Source organism: Lithobates pipiens, unplaced genomic scaffold, assembly GCF_037356315.1.
Source record: "Lithobates pipiens isolate NorthernLeopardFrog02 unplaced genomic scaffold, aLitPip1_a1.2 Scaffold_8, whole genome shotgun sequence".
Classification (NCBI taxonomy): Eukaryota; Metazoa; Chordata; class Amphibia; order Anura; family Ranidae; genus Lithobates; species Lithobates pipiens.
Genome location: NW_027507903.1, coordinates 61088696 through 61113111, shown reverse-complemented (window position 1 = coordinate 61113111; position 24416 = coordinate 61088696). Strand labels below are relative to the sequence as shown.

The 24416-nt window shown below is 44.8% G+C and overlaps 1 protein-coding gene across 1 annotated transcript in view; it reads right to left on the bottom strand.

Annotated features, from left to right (window-relative positions):
- LOC143963746 (CDC42 small effector protein 2-B) overlaps window positions 1-24416 on the bottom strand; it is a 51883-nt gene that overhangs the window by 19924 nt on the left and 7543 nt on the right. Inside the window, exons 2-3 of the mRNA XM_077473471.1 lie at window positions 18962-19166; window positions 10999-11097 (exon numbers count right to left, since the gene is read on the bottom strand). Coding sequence (XP_077329597.1) covers window positions 10999-11097; window positions 18962-19015 — 153 coding nt within the window. The 5' untranslated portion in view covers window positions 19016-19166. The remainder of the gene's footprint in view (window positions 1-10998; window positions 11098-18961; window positions 19167-24416) is intronic.

Genomic DNA, 24416 nt, shown 5'->3' with positions numbered 1-24416 from the left:
GGAACCCCTGGCGGAAGCAATAAGAGCTCATCCAGATATCAGGGGCATTGAAATAGCAGGTTGTCCCCATAAGATTTCCTTATTTGCAGATGACATTCTTCTGTCACCTCTCCTAGAACTTCCCTAACAAACCCACACACACTGTTACAGACCTTTGCATCTCTCTCAGGACTCCAGATTAACCCATCAAAGTCAAAGGCACTGTCGACTAACCTCTCTATGGAGTTGCTGGGGGACTTGCAGTCGGCCTTTCCTTAACAGTGGGTCTCCTCCTTGCCTTATTTGGAAATCCGTCTCACTTCTACGTATCAGGCTTTATATCAGGCAAATTATCCACCATTGTTCAAAGGATTAACGGATATGTTGTCTGCGTGGTCCTCCTTACCTTTCATGGTTCGGGAGAATAACAGCCATCAGAATGGCGTATTTCCCGAAGCTACTATACTATTTTCGGGTTCTTCCTATCCCAGTTCCTTCACATGTCCTCAATACCCATCAGCGTAGGATCCAGCAATTTATCTGGGGATTGTCTCGTCCCCGCATTAATAAACAAATTATGTTCGCCAAAAGTAGTAATGGGGGCCTCTCGGTCCCAAACATAAGAGACTACTACGTAGCAGCTACCATTGCTCCGCTCTCCCACCTCCATGAGACGTATCAGCTCCCACTATGGGCTACTATTGATCTGCTTGTCCCCGTCCCAATTTCTTCATTACCATGGCTCCCACCTATACACCGCCCTATGATTACGGGGCCTTGTACGAATCACACGTTACGAGTTTGGGACTCGGTGAAGTACTCTGCAGGGCTGGTTTCTCCCCATCTTCCGTTGATGCGGCTCCTTCGGTGCCCACTTTTCCCCCCGGGCCTTGATAACCCAGCACAATTTAAGTGGTGGACCATGAATGGATTCAGGGACGTACACTCCTTGCTTTCTCCCACTAGAATCTTATCATTTGAAGTTTTACGCTCGTCGAATGACATACCTTTACGAGAACATTTCAGGTATCTACAGATCCGTCATTTCCTCCAGAGTCTCATTAAATCTCAAGACGCCCCATACAGGTTGACACTGTTTGAGAGCATCTGTAGATCCAGGCCCCACTCTCCTGGTCTGATATCTCTGATATACTCAGCTCTGATCTTAAGAAGAGACCTCCAGTGCGGTCCTATCATTTGCAGTGGGGGAGAGTTGGGAAAGAAGCTTGACCCGGAGAACTGGCAGGTAATGACCCTAGCCATATCCAACTGCTCGCGCAACGTAATAATTTTGGAAAATGCATATAAGGTCTTGTACCGGTGGTATTACACCCCGATGCGCCTGCCTCGCTTTGTCCCAACCTGTTCCCCTCTCTGCTTCAGGGAATGCACCCAGGAGGGCACTATGGCCCATATTTGGTGGGCGTGCAGACTATGGGTCAGGGTTTACGCATTACTCCGTAGTCTACTTTGAATAAATCTTGAGAGACCCGTTCGAGGCACTTCTTGGCAAACCAATCACTGCACTACTACGCCCAGAACGACAGTTGGCGCAACATCTCTTTACTGCGACTAAGTTGACAATAGCCAGAGCATGGAGAACCCCAGCCCTGAGTTTTGAGGCAGTCAAGAACCGACTGAACGATGTTATAGTCAACTAAAAATTGTCTTCTGTTCTTTCCGACACTCATGTCAAATTCCTACGGGTCTGGCAACCCTGGATCGCATACCATTATTCTCCTAGATTCAATGTTGCTATATTGTCACTGTAAGGACCGGTTGGGCACACCCTGTGAACCCATTCTCTTCTCTTTCCCCCCTCTCTTCACTGACTACTCTTCCTTCTCTTTTTTTGACCCTCACTACTCCTCCCCTGCTTTTTATTCTACACACTCTTCTAATCAACTCTTGACCCTTAGAACATCTTCTTCCTTCCTTCTCTTTTCGTCTTACCAATTTACTGCAGATGATTACTATGGGCTTTCTACATATTGTACGACACGCTTCTGTTGCAGCCATGTGAAAACCCGGGTCCGCCCGGACACAGGAAATGTTTACATTACTAGGCAACAGCCTGCTTGAATTTATACTATACTGTGAAACACCTGTACTGAAATCTGAATGTAAGCCTATTGTATTGGAACGTAAATTAATAAAAAAAAACTTTTGTTAAAGAGAGCTTGCCATGCAAAAAATGTCACCCTTACAATGGAAATCAAGATCAGCAAAGAGGGGGCCAGGTGAAAAGGGAGGAGCAACAAGCAGAAGCATAAGAACAGAATAGGAATTCCATAGTGGGAGGGTTCCAGAGACAGTGGCATGGCTTCTAATCCAGAAAGCAGACTAGGTGTGCTGATTGACTAGCTAAGAGGAATCAGGAGTGACAAAGGCAACAATGGCTCCTGCAATTTCTCTTTATCCCACTGCAGTGGAAGCAGGCACAGCCTAAATGAGAGCTACAACTCTGCTCCAAATTCAGGAGCAGCGCAGCATGGGTGCCACACACACACACACCATTACAGAGGCTGCATTCGGTGAACTTCACTGGCAGGCTCAATAGATGTTGTTGAGACTAACAGAACACTATGAGGTTAATTTACTAAAGGCAAATATACTGTACACATTGCAAGTGCAGTTGCTCCAGAGCTTAGTAAACTAGGTAAAGCTTTACTTTGCAAAGAATAACCAATCACATGCAAGGAAAATAAATAAAACACAAAAACACACACGACACAGCATTTTTGCTTGCACGTGATTGAAATCAGGAGAGCTTCCCCTCAGAACTAGAAGATCACTTGTGGTGCACAATATATTTGCCTTTAGTAAATCAATTCCTAAGTATAGATGCAAAGTGTTGTAGCAGATTTTTTATGGGAGGCCATAGTTCTGCTATCTTTCTTTTTTTAAAGCTGCAGCACAAAAGATAGTCAAAAATAAAAGAAGTAGAAAACCCTCCACCCCAAGTCAATACTTGGCGGAATCAACTTTGGCTTTTGTTACATTTTTACTTTTATTAAAAATAGAACTTCCTAGTAGTTTTGCACACAAGAGTGTGAGATAAAAAGTAACACTTTCATTTCCACATCAGATGGCATACGCAACACATAACACACTCATTACAATGGTTTTTTTCTCTACACACCAATGTTTCTCGACTCCAGTCCTCAGGATGCCCCAACAGGTCATGTTTTCAGGCTCTCCATTATTTTGCACAGGTGATTTGATCAGTTTCACTGTCTTAGTAATTACCAAAGCTGTTTCATCTGAGGGAAATCTTGAAAACATGACCTGTTGGGGCGCCTTGAGGACTGGAGTGGAAAAACTCTGCTTTACACTATGAAAACAGAAGCCTATGCTGGATTCTCTTCATTGCAATTTAGCCCTGGCTCACATTGGAGCAATTTGGCATGCAATTTGACATATCAAGATCGGCGGCAACAGCACTGTCCGAACCGGTGCAACACCGATTCCCAAAAGTACTTTCTGTACTATTTTTGGTGACTTCGGGGTGCGATTTTTAGTTTAGTTAACTTGAAATGCATTATTTTTAAGTACCATATTTAATCGGCGTATAACACACACTTTGCCCCCCTGAAATCAGGGGGAAATCGTAGGTGCTCATTATATGCCGATTGGGCGCCACTGAATTACACAGAGCCGTGATCTCCTGTGTACCGGGCGCCAAGTCATGCCTCCTGGACCCTGCATTTGGCCGCAGTTCTCTCTATCATATGAGCAGGGCCAGGAGGAGTGGCTGCAAGTGACTGAGCGCAGAGTACACAAGAGATCGCAGCTCTCTGTAATCCAATACTGGCAAGGCTGCAATGATGGGAAAGGCAAAGCTGCAGATGGGCACTGAGCAGGGTGCATTGATGTGCAATTGAGAGGCTGCAGATGGGCACGGAGCAGGGTGCATTGATGGGATGGGACCTTTATTTTGCTTCAAAGTTCTCCATTTAAAATGCAAGTTTTTCCCGAAAAGTCCCTCTTAAAATGAAGGTTCGTGTTGTATGCCTGTGCTTGTTATACGCCAATACAGTATTTCTCTAGAATTCTCTAGAATTTACAAACTCATAGAGCCTAGAGCAAAAATCTAGCGTTTATTGGGGAAGGAAATGGGAGTGAGGGAGTGCACCGGGCAGAGAACTGGTCTGGGGAGGCTGATAATTTACAAAGTGCTATGCACTGCTACATTGATGGGAGGGCAAATACTCACCACATGGTTTGCAGGGCATGGTTCCAGGACTCCCAGACAGCAGCCAGGAAGACAGAGGTAGCCTGCGTCCCTCAGCCTCCAGACAGGTGGAGCTTTGAGAAAAGTGGAAGTTAAGGTAGGTAAATGTACCTCACATTTTCGTTCTGTTTCTGTTCGTTAGTGAAAATTGAAATAATTTTCATCATTTGACTTAAAGTGGTTGTAAAGGCAGAAGGTTTTTTAACCTTTATGCAGGCAAACAAGTTGAGAATATTTATTGTCGAATAAACTAGAGCTATTAAAGTTTTTTTGTGTTATAAAATAAATATGTTATACCTGGCTGCTCTGTGCAATGGATCCTCTTATTTTTGGGTCCCCCGCTGTTGCTCCTCCCCCGAGTAGTGCCCCCAGAGAAAGAGGATTTTGCTGGAGGCACCATTGCGTGTTCGGTCACAAGCCACTGCTTTATGCTCATTGTTAAGAACTTCGGGTATAGAGTCTGACTTAGTGGAAGGGGACCTCTCTTACGGCTCTGGTTCTGGTCTCACTGGAATGGGAACAGGGAGACCGGAGCGCAGTGGGGTAGGAGAGTCCAGCCAGGTGCAGTAGCAGATGTCAGGAGATGAGGATCCTCCGAAGCAGGAACTCTCTGAAGCAGGGAAGCAGAAGACTGCGGACTACAGGATCAGGATGGATGGGTCCTCTGGATGCAAGTAGCAGATACAGGAACAGGCAGGAGACCGCAGAGGTATCAGGAACAAGCAAGGTTTCGGCAACAGAAAATCAGTCCAAGAATGGTCAAACAAGCCGGGGTCGGAGCAGGAGAGGTCAGCAAGGTCAGACGGAGCCGGGTCAGATATCAGATAGGTAGCAGGCAGGTAAACAGGTTCTTCAGGCACAAGCTGCAGACGAGACAGCACAGAAGCACTGCAACTGCGCCTTTAAAAAGGGCCACTGGCGCCAATCGAGCTAACGCTCGCCCGTGCGTGCGTGTACCGCGCGCACATACGATCGACGTGCACCCGCGCGCGTTGGAAGACGCTCGTGCCCACGACGACCCGCGGCACGAATGCACGTGCGCGTACGGAACGGATGGATTCCTGACACTCCCATAAGACACAGAGCTGTGCCTGGGACAACCCCCCTGCTCTCTCCTCATTGGCTTAATGGCTGTTTTCCGACAGCAGTGGGAGCTAAAAGGCTCAGCCAATGAGGAGGGAAAGTCCCAGGACAGCCGAGGCGATTGTGAACATCTTTGGATTGGAGGGAGCTCAAATAAGGATTGGGGGGGGGGGGGGGCTGCAGGCCACTGCACACAGGTTTTCCAACCCTCATGCATAGAATGCATGAAGGTAAAAATAGGATTTTTTTACTCACCGTAAAATTCTTTTCTCTGTAATTCACCGACCGACAGCGCCTCTCTAACAAAATGGGTTGTCAGCCCTATCACTGGAGATTACTAGGCAAGTTGTAATACAACACTTCAGAACTTTTAGTTCCGCCTAGGGGGCGGTCCCTAGGCTACAACCCCACAGCCTGCTCTAGCAGAACTCAGTACGTCAACAAGCAGTAGAACGTAAAGAGAAAAAGGAAGGGTGGGTACTGTGTCGGTCGGTGAATTACACAGAAAAGGATTTTACGGCGAGTACAAAAATCCTATTTTCTCTTATATTCACTGACCAACACAGTTCCTGTCTAACTAAATGGGATGTCCCCAAGCAGTGCCAAACGAGGGGTGGGAAAAACAGCATAAGACTTTCATCCACCATGGCAAGTGGGAACTAGTGAAACTAAACCCACAAAAAATAAATAAATAAAAACACACAACACACACACACACCAGTGTGTGGAAAAGCGCCACCACATAACCGGGTATCCTCAACAGGAGTGATCCCCAAGACTGCAACCATTTGCAGAAGTAATGCAACAGTGCATTAACATAACAGTACTGCATTTTTAATTGAAAAAAAAAAAAAAAACACACAGGAAAAATATCGATTGCATATGGAATTGCAACTACACGGCCGCCAGCAAAACTTCGCGGCCAAAACAGGCATCAGCCGATGCACTGACGTCTACCTTGTAGAACTCGGTAAACGTATGGACAGATGACCAAGTCGCCGCCTTACACACCTGAGCGACCGACGCCTGGTGTCAGAAGGCCCAAGACATTCCGATTGCCCTTGTAGAGTGGGCCGAGACCGGAAAGGGGGGTCACCTGCCCCTTCAAGGCGTAGGCTTGTACTACAATCTGTCTGATCCGCCTGGAAATAGTGGCCGATGAGACCGTCATACCCTTCTTTGGACCAGCCACCGAAAACAAACAGCGAGTCCAACTTCCGAAAGGGAGCTGTGGCAGACAAATACACCTTCAAAGCCCCAACCACGTTGAGAGCGTGGGGCGCTTCTGCTTAGGACACAACAATGGTAATACAATGTCCTTATTGATATGAAAAGCAGAGACCACCTTCGGTAGAAAGGACGGTTGCAGATGCAACACCACCTTATCCCTGTGGACGACCAGATAAGGCGACTTGCAAGACGAGGCTGCCAATTCCGAAACCTTCCTGGCCGATGTGATGGCCTCTAGAAAGACCACTTTCTGGGAGAGTTAACAGGGGAATCTCCCTGATATTTTCAAATGGCGGTTTTTGAAGCGTCAACACCAAGTTCAAATCTCATGGGGGTAACGGTGGGCACAGTGGAGGGACATGTCATACCCCCTGAATGAAAGTACCCATTAAGGAGTGCGATGCCAGGGGTCGTGGGGAGAAACAGCCAAGGCTGAGATCTGCCCCTTGATGGTGCTCAATGCCAATCTCTGGTCTACTCCTTACTGTAGAAACAGCAGGATCCTTGCTATGGAAAAGGAACGCGGATGCCACCCTTTCTCCTCACACATGGAGATGTAGGCCTTCCAGGTACGATGGTATATCTTCCGAGAAGAAGATTTCCGTGACCTTAACATAGTTGGAATCACGAGTCGAACAGACCCCGGTTCCTCAACACCTGATCCCACGGAGCCACCAGCGCATCTGCCCACGGATCTCTTGTCCTAGACACGAATTCTGGCACCTTCCGTTTGAGACGGGAGGCCAATAGATCCACATCTGGTGTGCCCCACTTCAGGCACAGCGCCCTGAATATCTCCGGATGCAATGCCCATTCTCCTGGGTCCAGCATCTGTCGACTCAGATAGTCCGCCTGCCAATTTTCCACCCCCGGGATGTAAATGGCCGACAGGGCCGATACGTGTCCCTCTGCCCACCGAAGTGAGGGGCTCTAACCCACTGGACTCACCACTGTGGGCCGTTCCGCACTGTATTACCGCAATGCCTGATGATCACCAGCGCTTCCAGATGCAGAGATAGCAAAAAACTGTCGTGGCCGACCGGTCGCACAATCGGTGAACGATCTGTGGGCAATCAAACACACGTGTTCAGAACACAGGATAACCTCCCCAGCACTCTGATGACCAAACAGGAAGCAGAGGGCACAGGGGCAGCTGCTAGAGCACAAAAACGTGGTCCGGCTACAAGAAGATGGCCACCAGTGTTCTCAATAGGGAATCACCAGAAGCCAGTCTGACCCTTGCCCATACTTAAAATGGCCACCGAACAGCACTATGGGGGACTAGAGAGAACATGTGGCAGGCACAGCGCTGCACCCACACAGGGGCATGAATACACAGGCATCCAGCAGGATAAGCTGTAGGACCCAGGCACCCAGCACAGCTAAAACCCCCAGGTTAGAGCCCAGGTACACACACGCCCCGGAGCATAAAGCTCACCGACCACCTCTGGAGCCGAGGTATGTTGTGCCCTGCCAAACCGTAGCGGTGACCTGCACACGCTCAATGACCGGACTGGGGAGACTACAAGGATAAGTGAACCAGCCTGTCACCTAGCCGGCTGTTGATAGAAGATCACAGGATCATTCAGCTTGCGCAAAAAGCCAAGGTTCTGCGCCAAAACAAAAACAAAAAAATAAATAAAAAACACACGGACCTATGGGCCCGCAGGGTTCCTAGGTCTTTTCTCCTCACTAGGCAAGAAAAAAACTAAGTTCTGCTAGAGCAGGCTGTGGGGTTGTAGCCTAGGGCCCGCCCCATGGGTGGAACTAAAAGTTCTGAAGTGTTGTATTACAACTTGCCTAGTAATCTCCAGTGATAGGGCTGACAACCTATTTTGTTACAGAGAGGAGCTGTGTTGGTCGGTGAATATAAGAGAAAAAACTTCAGCCTTTAGAACCACTTTAACACTGCTATATAGCTTAAAAAAAAAAAAAAAAAAAATAATATATATATATATATATATATATATATATATATATATATATATATATATATATATATATATATATATATATATATATATATATATATATATATATATATATATTTCCACATCCAGACCAAGTTTCTGTATATTTATGACCAAGTAGTCAGAGCCAGCAGTGCCTTTGATTTCAAACAGCAAATATACAGCTATGAAGCCACAGAAGTGCTTAGGCACCCTTACATACCAGGAAGCGCACAGCTAATTTTCAGGAAGAAAACCAGACAAAATGCACATTTTAACATTAAAGTGACTGAAGCTTTTTTTTTCTTATTAAAATAACAAACATGTTATACTTACCTGCTTTGAACAGTGGTTTTTCACAGAGCAGCCCCGATGCTCCTCTTTTCAGGTCCCCTGCGGACACTCCTCCTACCGTCAAGTGCCCCCCCATAGCAAGCTGCTCATTATGGGGGCACTCCTGTATGCTCACTCCCAAACCCTGCTGTGTGTCCATAAGAAAGCCCTGTCCCCTTGTCACTATGAATGACAGCAGCTGGAGCCAATGGCTCGTTCTGCGGTATTTGAGCCAATGAGGGAGAGAGCCTTGGCTCTTGTGCATATTGCTGGATTGAGATCAGGCACGCATTTAGGGGGACTTGGGGGGGATAGCTGCATGCAGAAGTTTTTTTTTTTTACAATACTGCAAATAATGCAGCAAGATAAAAAAAAAAAAAAAAAAAACCCAACACAACCTTCTGTCTAACATTTCTGAATGTTCCTTAAAGCATACCAATCTTCACTTTTTCACTCAGGTCCACTTTTGACATCATCCCCACAAAACTACTGAAAGAATGCTCTGACATCGTGGCTCCAACCATAACCCACATCATAAACCGATCATTCCACGAAGGGATTGTTCCCAGCATCCTCAAACAAGGCATCGTCAAACCTCTACTCAAGAAACCAAACCTGGACCCTCAGGATCCAAACAACCGTAGGCCGATTACAAGCCTCAACACCATTTCTAAGATCATGGAGAAAGCTGTAATACATCAGCTACAACTTCACCTGGATACTCACAAACTCCTGGACCCGCTGCAATCAGGCTTCCGCCCGGGTCATGGAACAGAAACGGCTCTCCTCAAGATTTGGGATGACGCCCTCGAAGCAGCAGATGACGGAGAGCCGTGTCTCCTCGTACTGCTAGACCTAAGTGCAGCGTTTGATACAGTAGATCACAATACTCTACTCGTCCGCCTCACAGAAGTAGCCGGAGTCCAAGACATAGATCTCCAATGGTTCGCGTCCTTCCTAGGAAATCGGTCACAGACAGTGAAACTAGGAAAATTCCTCTCCAAAACTCGGGCAGTCACCTGCGGAGTCCCTCAAGGCTCTCCGTTGTCACCCGTTCTCTTCAACATTTACATTCGCCCACTCCTTCAAATCATCAGATGCTCAGATCTCTGCTTCCACTCTTACGCTGACGACACGCAACTTTATTTCCGGATCAATGGAAAAAAAGATCACCAACAACAACTTGAAAACTGCCTCAAATCAATAGAGGACTGGATGACCACCAACTCCCTCCAGCTGAACCAATCAAAGACAGAGCTTCTTATCTTACACCCAAATCATAAGCCCGCAACCAAAACCTCCTGGTCTCCACCAACCATCTTTGGGCAGACTATCTCCCCAAAGACCAAAGCGAAGAGTCTCGGGGTTATTTTAGACGCACAAATGTCAATGGATGCGCAAATAGGATCTGTAGTCAGTCGATCTCACCATCTGCTGCGAATGCTTCGCAGACTCATCCCTTTTATCCCAAAGAATGACAAAGCAGTGGTAGTTGGAACAATCATTAATTCACGACTGGACTACGCAAACTCGCTTTACATAGGATTACCACAATATCAACTTGCGCGATTACAACTGATCCAAAACACGGCGGCAAGGCTGATAACAGGAAAAAAACCCTGGGAATCCATTTCTCCTTCACTGAGGAGCTTACATTGGCTAACCGTAAAAAATCGGATCACGTTCAAGACCCTTTGCCTCACCCACAAATGCGTGCATAGAGAAGCTCCGCAATACCTAATGGAGAAAATAAATCATTACACACCAAACCGCAGTCTTCGATCAGCCAACAAAAACCTCCTCCTCGTGCCCAAAGCCCGGTATAAATCCAAGGGGGATCGGAGATTCGCTGTCCAAGGGCCTCGGCTATGGAATGCTCTACCAATCAACATCCGCCTGGAAGAAAATCACCTGGCTTTTAGGAAAAAACTCAAGACCTTCCTCTTTTAGCAGATGATCAAAGCTCGCCACAGCGCCTAGAGGCGATTCAGTTCGCATTGTGCGCTATATAAGTATTTCATTCATTCATTTAAGGGCCATTGTTCATGATAAACATAATTAATGGTCCCACCCATCCACATGCATTGGTAGGATATTTGAGTCAGGCCAAACTATACAGGACCATGGCAAGTTGATCTCTCCTTGCTCCTATGGTCTACCATAACCAAGCAGCTGTAGTATTTTGCTTACCATTGAAAACCCAGCATTGGCTTCCCCTGATCCTACGTGAGCAGTATGGACAAAATTCATTGGCTCTCCAATCATGCTTCTGTCAATCCGTCTTCGCCTCTGAAATCAGAATAGCACAAAAATCATGAAAAGCAACATGCCAAATACATACAGCTATACAACCACATGCCAGTATTTGCCCTCATTTCAGTTCTGCTATTTTTTTTTTTTTTTTTTTTTAAGAGATGACCTTTTGGTACAAGAAAATCTGGTGCCATTATGTTGGATGCCTTTCCATCATGTTTTTTTCAGTTAAAAATATTAGACTTGGGAATTACCATGTTAACAGCACTATTTAGAGGGGTTGGTGAAAAACGAGCAGTTTAAAAATAAAAATAAAAATAAAAAATAAAAGTTACAATACTTAGCAGTATCACCATCTTCTTTGCAGAGCTACACAGTAGATCTTCAGCATTCGGCACTTAGGCCTTATGCACACTGGATATTATAAAAATGGCAGTAACTTTGCAGTTTTTCAATCAGCTTCCAGGTTTTATTGTCAAAGCTTAAACGAATACCAGTAAGTTGAACTTAGAAGCCGATTGGGACGGAGGCGAGGGTCGTCTTGGAGGAACCTATAACATTGTCCGAAATCCAACTGGCAATACCAAGCGAGGGAAGGCCCCAGGGCCTGACGGCCTAACACTACAATATTATAAGATTCTACTCCCGTCACTTGGACATCATCTACTTCACCTTTTCAATGATCTTACTAAGGGGAGCAAGCTCCATGAGACCACGTTACAGGCCCATATAGCATTGATCCCTAAAGAAGGCAAGGACCCGTCTCAGTGCAGGAGCTACCGTCCAATTTCCCTATTGAACACAGATCTTAAGCTTTTTACCAAAATCATAGCTACGAGGCTGCAGTCGCACATCCCCGATCTGATACACCTTGACCAGGTAGGCTTTGTCCCCACCAGGGAGGCTAGGAACAACAAAGTCCTGAACCTGTTGCATGCTGCCACCTTGGAAAAAAGGCTGAGTATCTTTGTCAGCACAGACGCTGAGAAAGCTTTTGACAGGGTGAGTTGGGATTTCCTGTCTGCCACATCCTCTATCTGTGCCAAGATCCAAGAAACAAAATTACAAAATTCTCTCACGGTGGTATAGGACCCCTTCGCTACTCCACCAGCTCTACCCGAATACATCAGACCTATGTTGGAGATGTCACACTGACAAAGGGACCATGCTACATATTTTCTGGTCTTGCCCTAAACTTACGCACTTCTGGAAAGTGGTGCGTGAGACAGAACAACAATTCACGGCCCGGCCCCTCACAGACGACCCAGCATTCTTTCTCTTACACGCCTCTGATATCCCTGACAGGAATTACAAGAAATCAGTGATTCGCCACCTACTTGATGCAGCTAAGGCCTGCATACCACTCCAGTGGAAATCGCCCCTTCCGCCGACCATTGACCTTCTGGCTTTGTAAGGTGGAAGACATCAGGAAAATGGAGGATCTTATCCTCACAGCGCAAAATAGAGAGAAGACCTTCACTAAAACCTGGCAGGGTTGGAACGGGTTTATATAATCGGCTGAGGGCCAGGCCCTGAGAGGATCTGACACAGACACATAATGGCGCATGCAGGGACAAAGATTTGTTGAGTATGGTGGCCATGGACAGAGGCTCCGTAACTGCAACTCCGATTGGTTATCTGAGCACTCCATGATCGAGTAACACACCTTGCTTCCCCCTCCCCCCATACCTGATTCACCCCCTTTTTTTTTCTCTTTTCCCCTCTATCTTTCCTACTTCTATGCTTAACCTCCCCCTCCATATATTGGAGGTGGTACAAATGTAGATACTAAGTTAGTTAAAAAAAATAATGCCAAGTGAGGCCACGGGACGACGAGAATTCAACACTCCACATGCTGATGTTTTTTTTTATTCTTGATAAAGCTTGTTGTATTACCTGTACTGCCTGGAGGAGGGGGGGGAGGGAGGAGAATTGGCTACCATGCACAGCTGCACCAGATTCAGAGTGCTTCAGTTTTAATAAATCAACACTTAGGGCGATGTTAAAGTTAACAGCTATACTCAAGAATCTGTCATAACATGTAAGAGTTGCCACTTAAGTCACTATTGGTGCTGAGTTTGTGGCATAACATCCCGAAGTCCTATATCATGAACACACACCCCCCAAGTTGGCAGAGGCAGTTCCCATAGTTCTGTCTTCGCATTTTCTTCTAAACAGAAAACTCCCACCAGAAGTTAGGCCGGGTTCACACTGCTGCGATGGAAGACACTGCATGCAGGTCACACTGCACTGTTGTGCGGATCATATGCAATGTGAATTCAGCCAGATTGTATGGCTGAATAAGCATCGTATTCGGACCAAAGTCGTGCAGGACTAGAGTTGCCACCTCATCCCTTTAGGCCGGGTTCACACCGCTGCGATGCGGGAACGCCGCGAATCCGCGGCGTTTTCCCGCATCGCACACCTCCCGCCGGCAGTTCACACTGCCCTATGCGGACGGCTGGGAGTGTCAATGTTATGTTAATGACACCCCCAGATCCGTCGGCATATCGCAGTGCGATCTGCCAACTCGCACAGGAATCGGATCGCATGGTGTGAACCCCCATGCGATCCGATTCTGTTGCGGACCCAAAAAAAAGGGTCCAGTGCGAGTTTGCTGCGGGAGCCCTGCGAATTCAGCCATACTATCTGTATGGCTGAACTCGCATTGCTACGGAGATCGGATGTGATTTGCTGTGCGAATCACATCCGGATCTCCCCCCGCAGCAGCGTGAACCCAGCCTTAAACCCGAACACCTCTGAATTACACAGGTTCTGAGGCTAATTAAATGCAGATAAGGCACTGAGTTTAAATACCACCTTAACCGGTTCCCGACCAGCGCACGCCGATGTACGTCGGCAGAATGGCACGGGCAGGCATATTGGCGTACAGGTACGTCCTTTAATGCCGCTCTGCCATCACAAGCGCACCGGCAGCGGCGCGCTCGCGTGCTGGTCAGGATCCCTGCGAGTCCTCATGGGGCGGCTGAACGAGGAAATGCTGTTGTAAACAGCATTTCCCCGTTCTGCCTAGCAACTAGTGACGCTGATCTCTGCTCCATGTGATTGGAGTAGTGTTCACTAAATTAAAGCCCAGCCCCCAACAGTTAGTAACACACCCCTAGGAACACTTACACTGCCACCCACTGGTTAACCCCTTTACTGCCAGTGTCGTTTACACAGGAATCACTGCATTTATATAGCAAAAAAAAAAAAAGCTGATCGCCGCCATTACTAGTATAAAAAATTTTTTTTAATAAAAATGCCATAAAACTATCCCTTATTTTGTAAACCAATCAATAATCTTATTGCGATTTTTTTTTTTTACCAAAAATATGTAGAAGAATACTTATCGGCCTAAACTGAGGGAAAAAAAATGTTTTTTTTATATATTTTTGGGGGGTATTTATAACAAAAAAAATGTTTTGTTTTTTTCAAAATTGACGCTCTCTCTTTGTTTATAGCGCAAAAAATAAAAACCGCAGGGGTGATCAAATACCACCAAAAGAAAGCTCTATTTGTGGGGGGGGGAAAAAAATAAATAAATTAGAGGATGTCTCAATTTTGTTTGGGAGCCACGTCGCACAACCGCGCCAATTGTCAATTAAAGCTACGCAGTGCCGAATTGCAAACAGTAGTCTGGTCTTTGACCAGCAAAATGGTTCGGGCTGAAGTGGTTAATCAGCCACAGAGCCTGTGTAATTAATATGTGTTCAGGTTTAAAGGGATGAGGCGACAACCATAATAAGGACCCTTTTTTTTGATCCACACCAGAATAGGATCGCAAGGGTGTTCACACTCAAGCCATCCGATTCCTGTCCGATATGTGAACCAATCTAGGGAGTGTTATTAACTTAGTATTGACATCTGCGTCGGTTCTCATAGAACACCTGCTTGCGAGTTCTATGCGATGCGGGAACTAAATTTGGACAGGTTCTCGCTTCGCAGCAGTGTGAACCAAGGTTTATTAAATCCCACGTACGAGGACATAGATTCAAAGCCCTCTTTTATATTGCCTCCATACTGCAATATGAGGAGTCTTGTACTAAGCTGCAGTTGGGGGGAGTTTGGTTATTCAGTTACATTTATAGACCACCATATTGTTTGGGGAAGGTAAAAACATTTTTTCCTCCCTCCTTTTTGTTGTGGAGTCTTCATGTGCCCATCCTATAAGTACACACATGCAGGTTTTTCCCATACATTTTAATAAAGGCTAATTTGGTCATTTGGTGCTTGGGTAGATGTACTTCTGTTCTAAAGTAGAGATTTTCTTCAACCTACCTTGCCTATCCTGTGTTTGAAAAAAAAAAAAAAGGAGGCAATCTCTATGCTTACTTTTTTTTAATTCGGTCATGTGATCCTGCAGTTTCAACCCTATACACAACACTCCTCCCTGTTAAAAATCAGTGCTATGGTTTGGAATTAAAAATTCTATTTTTATTACTGTCAGTGATGACTGTGGCTCCACCCTGGGCAGAAGACCAAATAATGGGTGTTCCTATGGGGAGGTACAGGCAGCACTAAAGTCACAGTCCCCTCTCAAGTCTGCAGACCCTCTTGCCATGCCGTGCCTCCTCTGCTCTTTGTACAAATAATAGCTAAAGCTGTTGAGCAAACAGCACATTCCTGCAACTACTAGATTTGTCAGATACAGACTTGTATAGTAGTTGCTGGTGTGTGCGCGCAACTTTTATTTGTACAAATGAAGCAAAGATAACACAGACATGCATGGCAAGGAGGGCTGCGGACCTGTTCATTTAGGTCTGCAACATACCCTCGCCTCTTTGTTGTCAGAGCGCTGTCTCCTTTATCCAGCGTTGTTGAATAGCAGTGAGTTGTAAGAAGGGCTAGCTATCCAACAACGCTGCTTAGGAATCAATTTTAAACAAGGACAAATGCTATGTGAATAGGGTCCCCTTGGGGAATTTAACAAGCGTTTTATAATTCTGGGGAGACTTCTTTAAAGTGGAATGAAAGCCCAACACTGACTTATCGTAAAAACATACTCCCTCCTACTCCTCCATCCGTGTTATCCATAGCCTAGCTGTTAGCGATACCTCACAGGAGACTAAAAACGGCAGGATCACATGACCGGAATCAAAAGGCAAGCATAGAGATCTTAAAAAAAAAAAAAAAAAAAAAAAAAAAACACAGACCGACCACACACACCCACACACACACACAGGGTGGGCAAGATAGGTAAAAGAAAAATCTAATTTAGAACAGAAGTGTGTCTACCCATGCACCAAATGAATCTTTATTAAAATGTATGGGAAAAACTGTATGTGCGTTTATACTTATAAGATGGGGGCATGAAAACTCCAGAGCAAAAAAAAAAAAATCAATTTTTTTTTCTATTTGAGATACTTTTCCTAAACCATATGGTGGTCTATAAACGTAACCGAAAAAAAAAACTCCCCCAACTGCAGCTTAGTACAAGACGCATCATACCTTAGTATGGAGGCAATATAAAAGAGGGCTTCAAATCTATGTCCTCATACAGTAAATTTTGGTGTGGGTATATATATATATATATATATATATATATATAAAAAAAAAAAAAAAAAAAAAAAAAAAAAACACCCAAACCAGTAAAAGGTTATCTTAGAGGAAAAAGAAAATGGGTTCAGTGACCTCAAGGAAATGTATCTTAATCTCCCTGCACGCTGTCTCCGCTCCACTAATGCAACCCCAACTATGTTGCAAGCCACTCTCAGCAATTGTTAAACAGCATCACCTGCCACCTCCCCAATAATAAACCATGTGTGCAAAAAAATAAAGAAATAAGAAGTACTCCCTGAAAAAATAAATAAATAAATAAATAAAAAGAGGGGGGGGGGGGGAGGAAGAAGAATACCCTACATGAATACCTTCTAATAAGAGCTTCATCAAGGGGTACAAAGTAACCAAAAAAATAAAGAATACCAAAATGAAAATAAAATCATTCAATGTACAGCCTATGCTAATACGTTTTTCAGCTTTTTTTTTTTTTTTTTTTTTAACGGCTGCAAAAGCGGATGGCTCAAACATGCTGATAAACACTGAATAACTTTAGAGTTAGAACATGCACACTGCACGTTTTTACAGCTGCAGGTTTTGAAAGGAGGAGTTATTCAGCTGTAATAAATAGCATTTTTTGTGCCAGCTTCTGGTAGCATTTTAGTAGCTTTTAGAAGCCTTTAGGAGCATTAGCATTTTCGCAGTACATGAGAAAAAAAACAAACAAAACAAAACACCTGTTAGTAGCATATTTTTCTGCTGGAAAAATGCTCCAAAAAAATAAATAAATAAATAAAAAAAAATAAAATAAAAACTATTTTCTGCTCCTAGAAGTTGAAGTTGCAAACAATGCTAAATCGCCTATAGTAGTGTGCATAGACAGAGGATAACACTATTTAGCACTCTTAGCCCTTGTACACACGGTCGGAGAATCTGTCGGAATGCGACTTATCAGACCGTGTGTGGTATGCATCGGACTGATTCCGTCCGACCCAATTTTCCAACATGTTGGAAATATTTCCCGACCAACTGGGCCGGACGGACCTAATCCGATCATGTGTAGAGCATTTTCATCGGACCAAGTGCCACGCATGCTCAGATCAAATTCCTACATCAAAGCTATTGGCTACTAGCCTGAATGTAGTCCCATCGTAACGAAATTATGTCATCACGTTCTGAAAGATCAGATTTTTCGCCAACTTGGCCCGACCGTGTGTATGCAACAGTTTCGGACACAATTTGTCGGACTAAATCCGATGGGCCAAATCTAGACAGATTTGGTTGGCAAAATCTAGACGGATTTGGTTGGCAAAATCTCCGACCGTGTGTACCGGGGCTAAGAGCAGAAAAAAAACTTAGATAAAAAAAAAAAAAAAAAAAAAAAAAAAAAAAAAAGAAGGACCCCACACAGTGTGCATGGAGCCTGAAAAAAGCCAAAAACTGAGTATTATTTTGCCAAATAAAGCAAAAACGCTACAGCTGAATATAAATAAATAAAAAAATCAATCATTCTACAGCTAATGCTACTGGCGTTTTTATAACATCCAGGGTACGAGGCTTTACAGTTGAAGAATTCCTCTCAAGACCCACTAGTTCTGGGTTTTTTGTCCAGCTCGAAAACTCCTCTGCCAAAAACTGCTGATAACAGCCTGTGTGCCTGGACTCACAGGATAACATGCTATAGAATGTTTATTGCCTGCAAACTCCACTGTTATCCTAGGTGTCCATACACACATGGACGTTTTTTGAATTTTTATCAGCAGTGGAGCTTATGGGCCGTTTTCTGAACGCCATAAAATCGCATTCAGGAGTCTTTCTGACCCCAAAAGACGGCAAATGCCTGTAAACGTTGATAAACTCTCAAAAACGCGGCTCACCAGCGTTGAATTTTTTTGATCTATTGCAGAAAAAAAAGCTAATAAACGCCATTGCAAAAACGTAAAAAAAAAAAAAAAAAAAAAAGAACAAACCTCACTGCAAAGCTACTGCTGTTTCTATAGCATTATTTTAATGTCCAGTGTGCATGGAGCCTAAAAACAGTGCATAGGTGGGTTTGTTTTTACTACAGTATATAATAATAGAAGCACCACATTTTCCTCCATGAAAGCCATTTATTGTATGTTTGACGATAAACAGAAAAATCCTTTACAAAAAAGGGGTCACCGGTCACATGTGCCCAATGTGTGCCATCTCTGAATCCAGCAATGGGCAGCATATTCAGCACAACCACAAAAGTGCTGACTGCACCGAGTTGTGTAAGAGCGTGTGGGTGAGTATTTAGAGATCAACGTTTCAAACGTCCCATTCTAGAACACGTATTCCTACAGCTTTACACATCTGGTATCCCAGTCTAACATTTTAACTATCGATAAAATAAAATTGTGAAAAGCATTTCACTTACCGGCTGTGGCTGCTCTCCAATGCAGCAACTGAAGCATAAGAGAAATTCAGTCATTTTCTTAAGGGTTAAATGGAAGCCAGCCTCTCTCTAGAGAACAAAATAAAAAAGAAGCGTTTTCTTCCTCCCAACCACCGATGGGGCCACCACAAACTCATCCGGAAGACACACTCCGGAAAGTGAATCAATGAAGAAGATGTTTGTCACCCTTCAAAAAGGAATGAACAAATAAAAGAAGAAGATTTGAAAGCTTAAATACACACATTGCTCTGCTGCAAAAATGCAGTAAAAACACCTATGCACTTTTTCAGTGTTTTGTGCTGAATTTCCGGTGCGTTTGCTGGTTGTCTGACATAGTTAGTAAGGCTGAATAAAGACACCAGTCCATCCTGTTCAAACTGAGTGTGGGTGCTTGTCTACAATTATCCATATACATTCTATCTCATTAAGATGTTAATCTCTTATTTTTATTTTTTATTTTTTTTATAAAAAAAAATAAGAATAAGAATAATAAAAAAAAAAAAAAAAAAAAAAAAAAAAAGGTACCCATATAGCGCCATCAATTTACACATACATCGCACACTCACATCGGCCCCTACGCTCAAGGAGCCCACAACCCAAGGTCCCCAACTCACATTCATAAATTGGTCCAAAATCGGCCCTAATTAACCTGCCAGCATGTCTCTTGGAGTGTGGGAGGAAACCGGAGTACCCGAAGGAAACCCACACAGGCACAAGGAGAACATGCAAATTCCAGGCAGGTAGTATCATGGTTGGGATTTGAACCAGCAACCCTTTTTACTGCTAGGTGAGTGCTATCCACTACCCCACTGTGCCGTCCAATCAGCATGCACCTGTGAAATATGGACACGTGACAACTGCGTGTGCGTTTTTGATGTGTTTTTCAATTATGTTCAATGGGGAGGTACTTTTTTTTTGTATGGTTTTAAGTAGGGATCGATCGAATATCAGTGCGGCCGATATTCACTTTTTTGGAAGTATCAGCAATAAACATACCCGATATTACTTCAAGGGATTTTCCCCTCGATACCGTTCTTTAGGCCCCTTTCACACTGGGGCAGTGCTGGCGTCGGTGGTATTCGGCTGCTAGTGGGGTGGTTTTAACCCCCGCTAGCAGTCGAAAAAGGGTTAAAACCGCCCGCAAAAGCGCCGCTGCAGTGTATAGCCACGCTGCCTCATTGATTTCAATGGGTAGGAGAGGTTCACCACTCCCAAAGATGCTGCTAGTAGGACTTTTTACCCTGCTGCCAGTGCACCGCTCCAGTGTGAAAGCCCTCCAGTTTTCACACTGGAGTGAAAGGAGACACTTTTTTCAGGCACTATAGCACCTGAAAAATGCCTCAGTGTGAAAGGAGCCTTAGAGCGGATGGTCGGCTTTATTGTAACAACAACCAATGTGTCTCAGCAGCCGTTCATCTGTTATTACAAACAGCGGGAGGGGACATCACCCGCCCTCCCCCTTACACCGCTCGCTTGGGCTCTCCCGTCCCACCAGGAGGCCCAAGCAACCAGCCAGCATGTCCACCGGCTGGCTGAAGAAATCCAATGCTTTGTTTGGGTTTCAGCTCTAGTAACCTGGAAGCAAGGTCATGACATCACTTCCCAGATTACCTGCATCTTAAAAAGCGCCAGTTTAAAAAAAAAAATATAAAGTATTCAAAAACGCCAATCTTGACGTTTTGAATACTTTCAAACGCAGTGGAGGGATTTGGAGTTCTTATAGACTCCCGATCCCGCCATGAAGAGGAGCTATCACTGTCCATTAGGCCCCTTTCACACATGCGGATGGTATGTCCGTATTTCATCCATCCGTTTGCGGATGAAATACGGGCCATACATTCATCCCTATGGGATAGCGGGTGTCTGCGGATGAGCATCCGCAGACACCCGCTATTGTCCGCCTCCGCAACTGTCCGATTCTGCAGACGGAGGAAAATCCTATTTTTATGTCCGTCTGCAGAGCGGATCGGATGAACACGGACAGACGGCCCGTGCTCATCCGATCCCCATAGAGGAGAGCGGAGAGCTGACAGGGCGGTCCCTGCACAGTGTGCGGAGACCGCCCTGTCCGCCGCCGGCTCAGCGGGGACAACGGAGCGATCCCCGCTGACCGAGCGGATCATCACGGGGCGGATCAGTAATGAAAGAGGCCTTACTGTCAAAGGGGAGGTTTACATTCCTTGTGACAGCAACAATGATAAAATAAAAATAAAATAAATAAAAGGGGGACAGTATAAAAAATGTAAAATGTACAGAATGTCGGCTATCGGCCTGAAATATTGGTATTGTATCGGCTTTTAAGCAGGGGTGCTCAACCTTTGAAAAAAAGCGTTGTAGGTGCAAAAAAACAAAAGATGCGGTTTATTTGTGCTACATGCAGTGAAACATATAACAGCCAAACAAAAATAAAACATGAAAATAAATCCTGGTCAGCTTGACCTCTAATTACACACTTAGATTCCCTGTCTACCAACTGAGTGCAGCCTTGTGCTGCACCAGTCCCTGTCTCTGTTGTAGAGGTTTGCCACACAGGCGTTAACTCACCGCACAGAACAGGTGACACACTCCCCAGTCTATACAAACACAAAACTGGTTCCAGGATGGAGCATCTCCCTAAGCATGCTGGGGTTTTTTGTAGAGGTCTTAATGAGCCCACTTACTTCAGCTTGGCTCATTAACTCTTCCCCTCTAATTATACAAGTCTGCATAAAGCCTGAATCTAGGGCACACATATTTCCCATCCTGGATACAACCAGGTGACTTTTCCTGCGTGCTGCCACAATGCACTCTGAAAGTCCGGCAGACCGTAGCCGAGGGCTCCCATGCACATGGATGGAAGCCCTGGGGAGGATGGAAGCCCTGTCAGCGTACCGTTTGGAGGGCTTCATTTTAAGCCAAGTCTTGCATAATGTGATGTAATGGAGACGCTTCAGACATATTCACGGCGGCCGAGGTCAGTTTTGAAAAAGATCTATGCGATTTTAGGTCCGGTTCGAATATACACCTGAATCGGTGAACAAACCTGCACCGGACATCTTTTAAAAATGGAACTGCAGCCGGACATGTGGGAACCTAGCCCAAGGCCTCTACAAACTCTGCACTGCCTGAAAATGGCTAAAAACTGAGTAGTCACCCCTCCGGCCACTTGTGTTGCCAGCTTTGCTATTTATCGCACTGCTCCCTTTTTTGTTTTATACAAGCTTTATGTGAAGTGTACAAAACATTAACTTCATTCACTACAATGTATGAGTCTGACATTGCAGTGCGATTCGGGCCAGTGCGATTCGGGCCAGTGATAAAATGCAGCATGGCAATAGGCTGCGTTGCAGTGTGAATGGGACACATAGGAAACAATTGTTTCCCTTGTGTCCTTGCGGTGACAGACATTTTACCAAGTCATGGCTCAATCCACTACAGGGGCGAGTACATTCCGGGGCTGCCATTAGGCTTCGGTTTCTCAAATTTACAAGGGGGCCACTTGGTCTCCCGTTCACACTTTTTCTAAGTTTTATCATATTAACATTTGCGTGCAATGCAACTTTTGTGCCTTTTTTTCCTTTGGAGGTTGGTTTGCATTTTTCTTTTTGGCCCATTCCTCAGTAGACACTCCTTTGAGACACCCCAGTGGTTCCAGATGTAGGATCTTTGCTGTGTCCTTCAATAAATGGAAAAGAAAATATTTGTACTCCCAGTTTATTGAAGGACGCAGGACCTGCCCTCCGAGTGTGTTGGCTGTTGCAGATGTTGGGAAGTAGGATTTCTCCTTAAAGCGGAAGGAAGGCCAGCCATATACGGTTGGAATCACTAGCAACCACTATAGCTGCTAGTAGGGCCGAAACAACGAATCTATTTATGAAAATAGTCATCGATTAATCGGCCACTAACATAATGGGGTAAAAAAAAAGAAAAAAAAAAAGAAAAAAAAAAAAATTAGCCCTTTATAGTACAAAAAGAGCAAATCGCTACTGTAATTATTACTTTCACTGTCCCATAGTAAAAAAATTAACCCCTTAGCCCTTGTACACACGGTCAGACATTCCGACGGAAAACGTCCGCTCGGACCGTGTTGTCGGATAATCCGGCAGTGTGTGGGCTCCATCGGACTGTTTCCGTTGGAAAATCCGACGGACAAAGTTTTAGAGCTGGGCTAAAAAACTTTCCGACAACATGATCCGATCGGACTTTGTCCGATTGTGTGTAGAGAATTCCGATCGGACAAAGTGTTACGCATGCTCAGATCAAATTCCTAGATCAAAGCTATTGGCTACTAGCCTGAACGTAGTCCCGTCGTAACAAAATAACGTCATCACGTTACGTACGATCAGATTTTCGGACAACTTTGTCCGACCCTGTGTATGTAACACAAGTTTCAGACAAAAGCCATCGGATTTTGTTGTCGGAATGTCCAACAGTGTGTACAAGGGCTTAGGCCGCATACACACGGGCGGACTGTTCGCCCAACTTTGTCCGCTGAACAGTGTTTGGGCGGACAGTCCGCTCGTGTGTGGGCTTTCAGCGGACAGTTTCAGCGGACAGTTTGACGGACAAGGTTTTTCGGAATTTCCGAAAAACTGTCCGCTGAAACCTTGTTTCAGCGAACAGTCCGCTCGTGTGTAGGCTTGTTCGTCAAACAAAGTTGCGCGCATGCTCAGAAAGGATTTTCACGCCGAAAGCTATAATGCAGTGTATAGGACGTCGTATTTTTCGTCCCGTCGTACGTGCCGTTCACGTCATCGCGCACGGTTTCAGCAAACTGTTCGTTCGTCGTGTGTGGCCATGTCCGTCCATGCTAATTTTGAGCGGACTGTTTGCCGAAACTGTTGGACGGACAAAGTTGGGCGAACAGTCCGCCCGTGTGTACGCGGCCTTACAGTTACGATTATTTGCCCTTTTCGTACTAATTTTTGTTTTTTTAACCCCATTATGTTACTAAACAGCTCAGGCCTGGGTCACACCTCTGTGTTTTTTGGTGCTTTTTGCAGAAACACAGTTCATTTACATGGTTTCCTATGGGACATGTTCACATCCATGATTGTTTCAGCTGCTGCGTATTTGGAAAAGACAAGGACTTTTTTTTTTTAACGCAAGATGGTGCTATTTTGTTTTTTTGGTTCAATAGACTTCAATGGAGAAGCTGCAGAAAAGCATGCAATAACACAATTTGTGTTTTTTAATCTGCCCAACAACAAATTGGCCCAAAAAAAATATGTAAAAATGCAAATTGCAGAAAGATTACTTTTTTTTTTTTTTTTTTTTTTAAAGGTTAGTAACCGATTAATCGAAACAATAAATCTGCCAACTAATTGATTATGAAAATAATCAGTTGCAGCCCTAGCTGCTAGCAATAATCACACGTCAGGAGAAAACAATTGTGGATTTGCCTGTCAGCACTGCCTGTGTTGATGGGGAAATCATGCAAATCTATTTCCTGCAACCC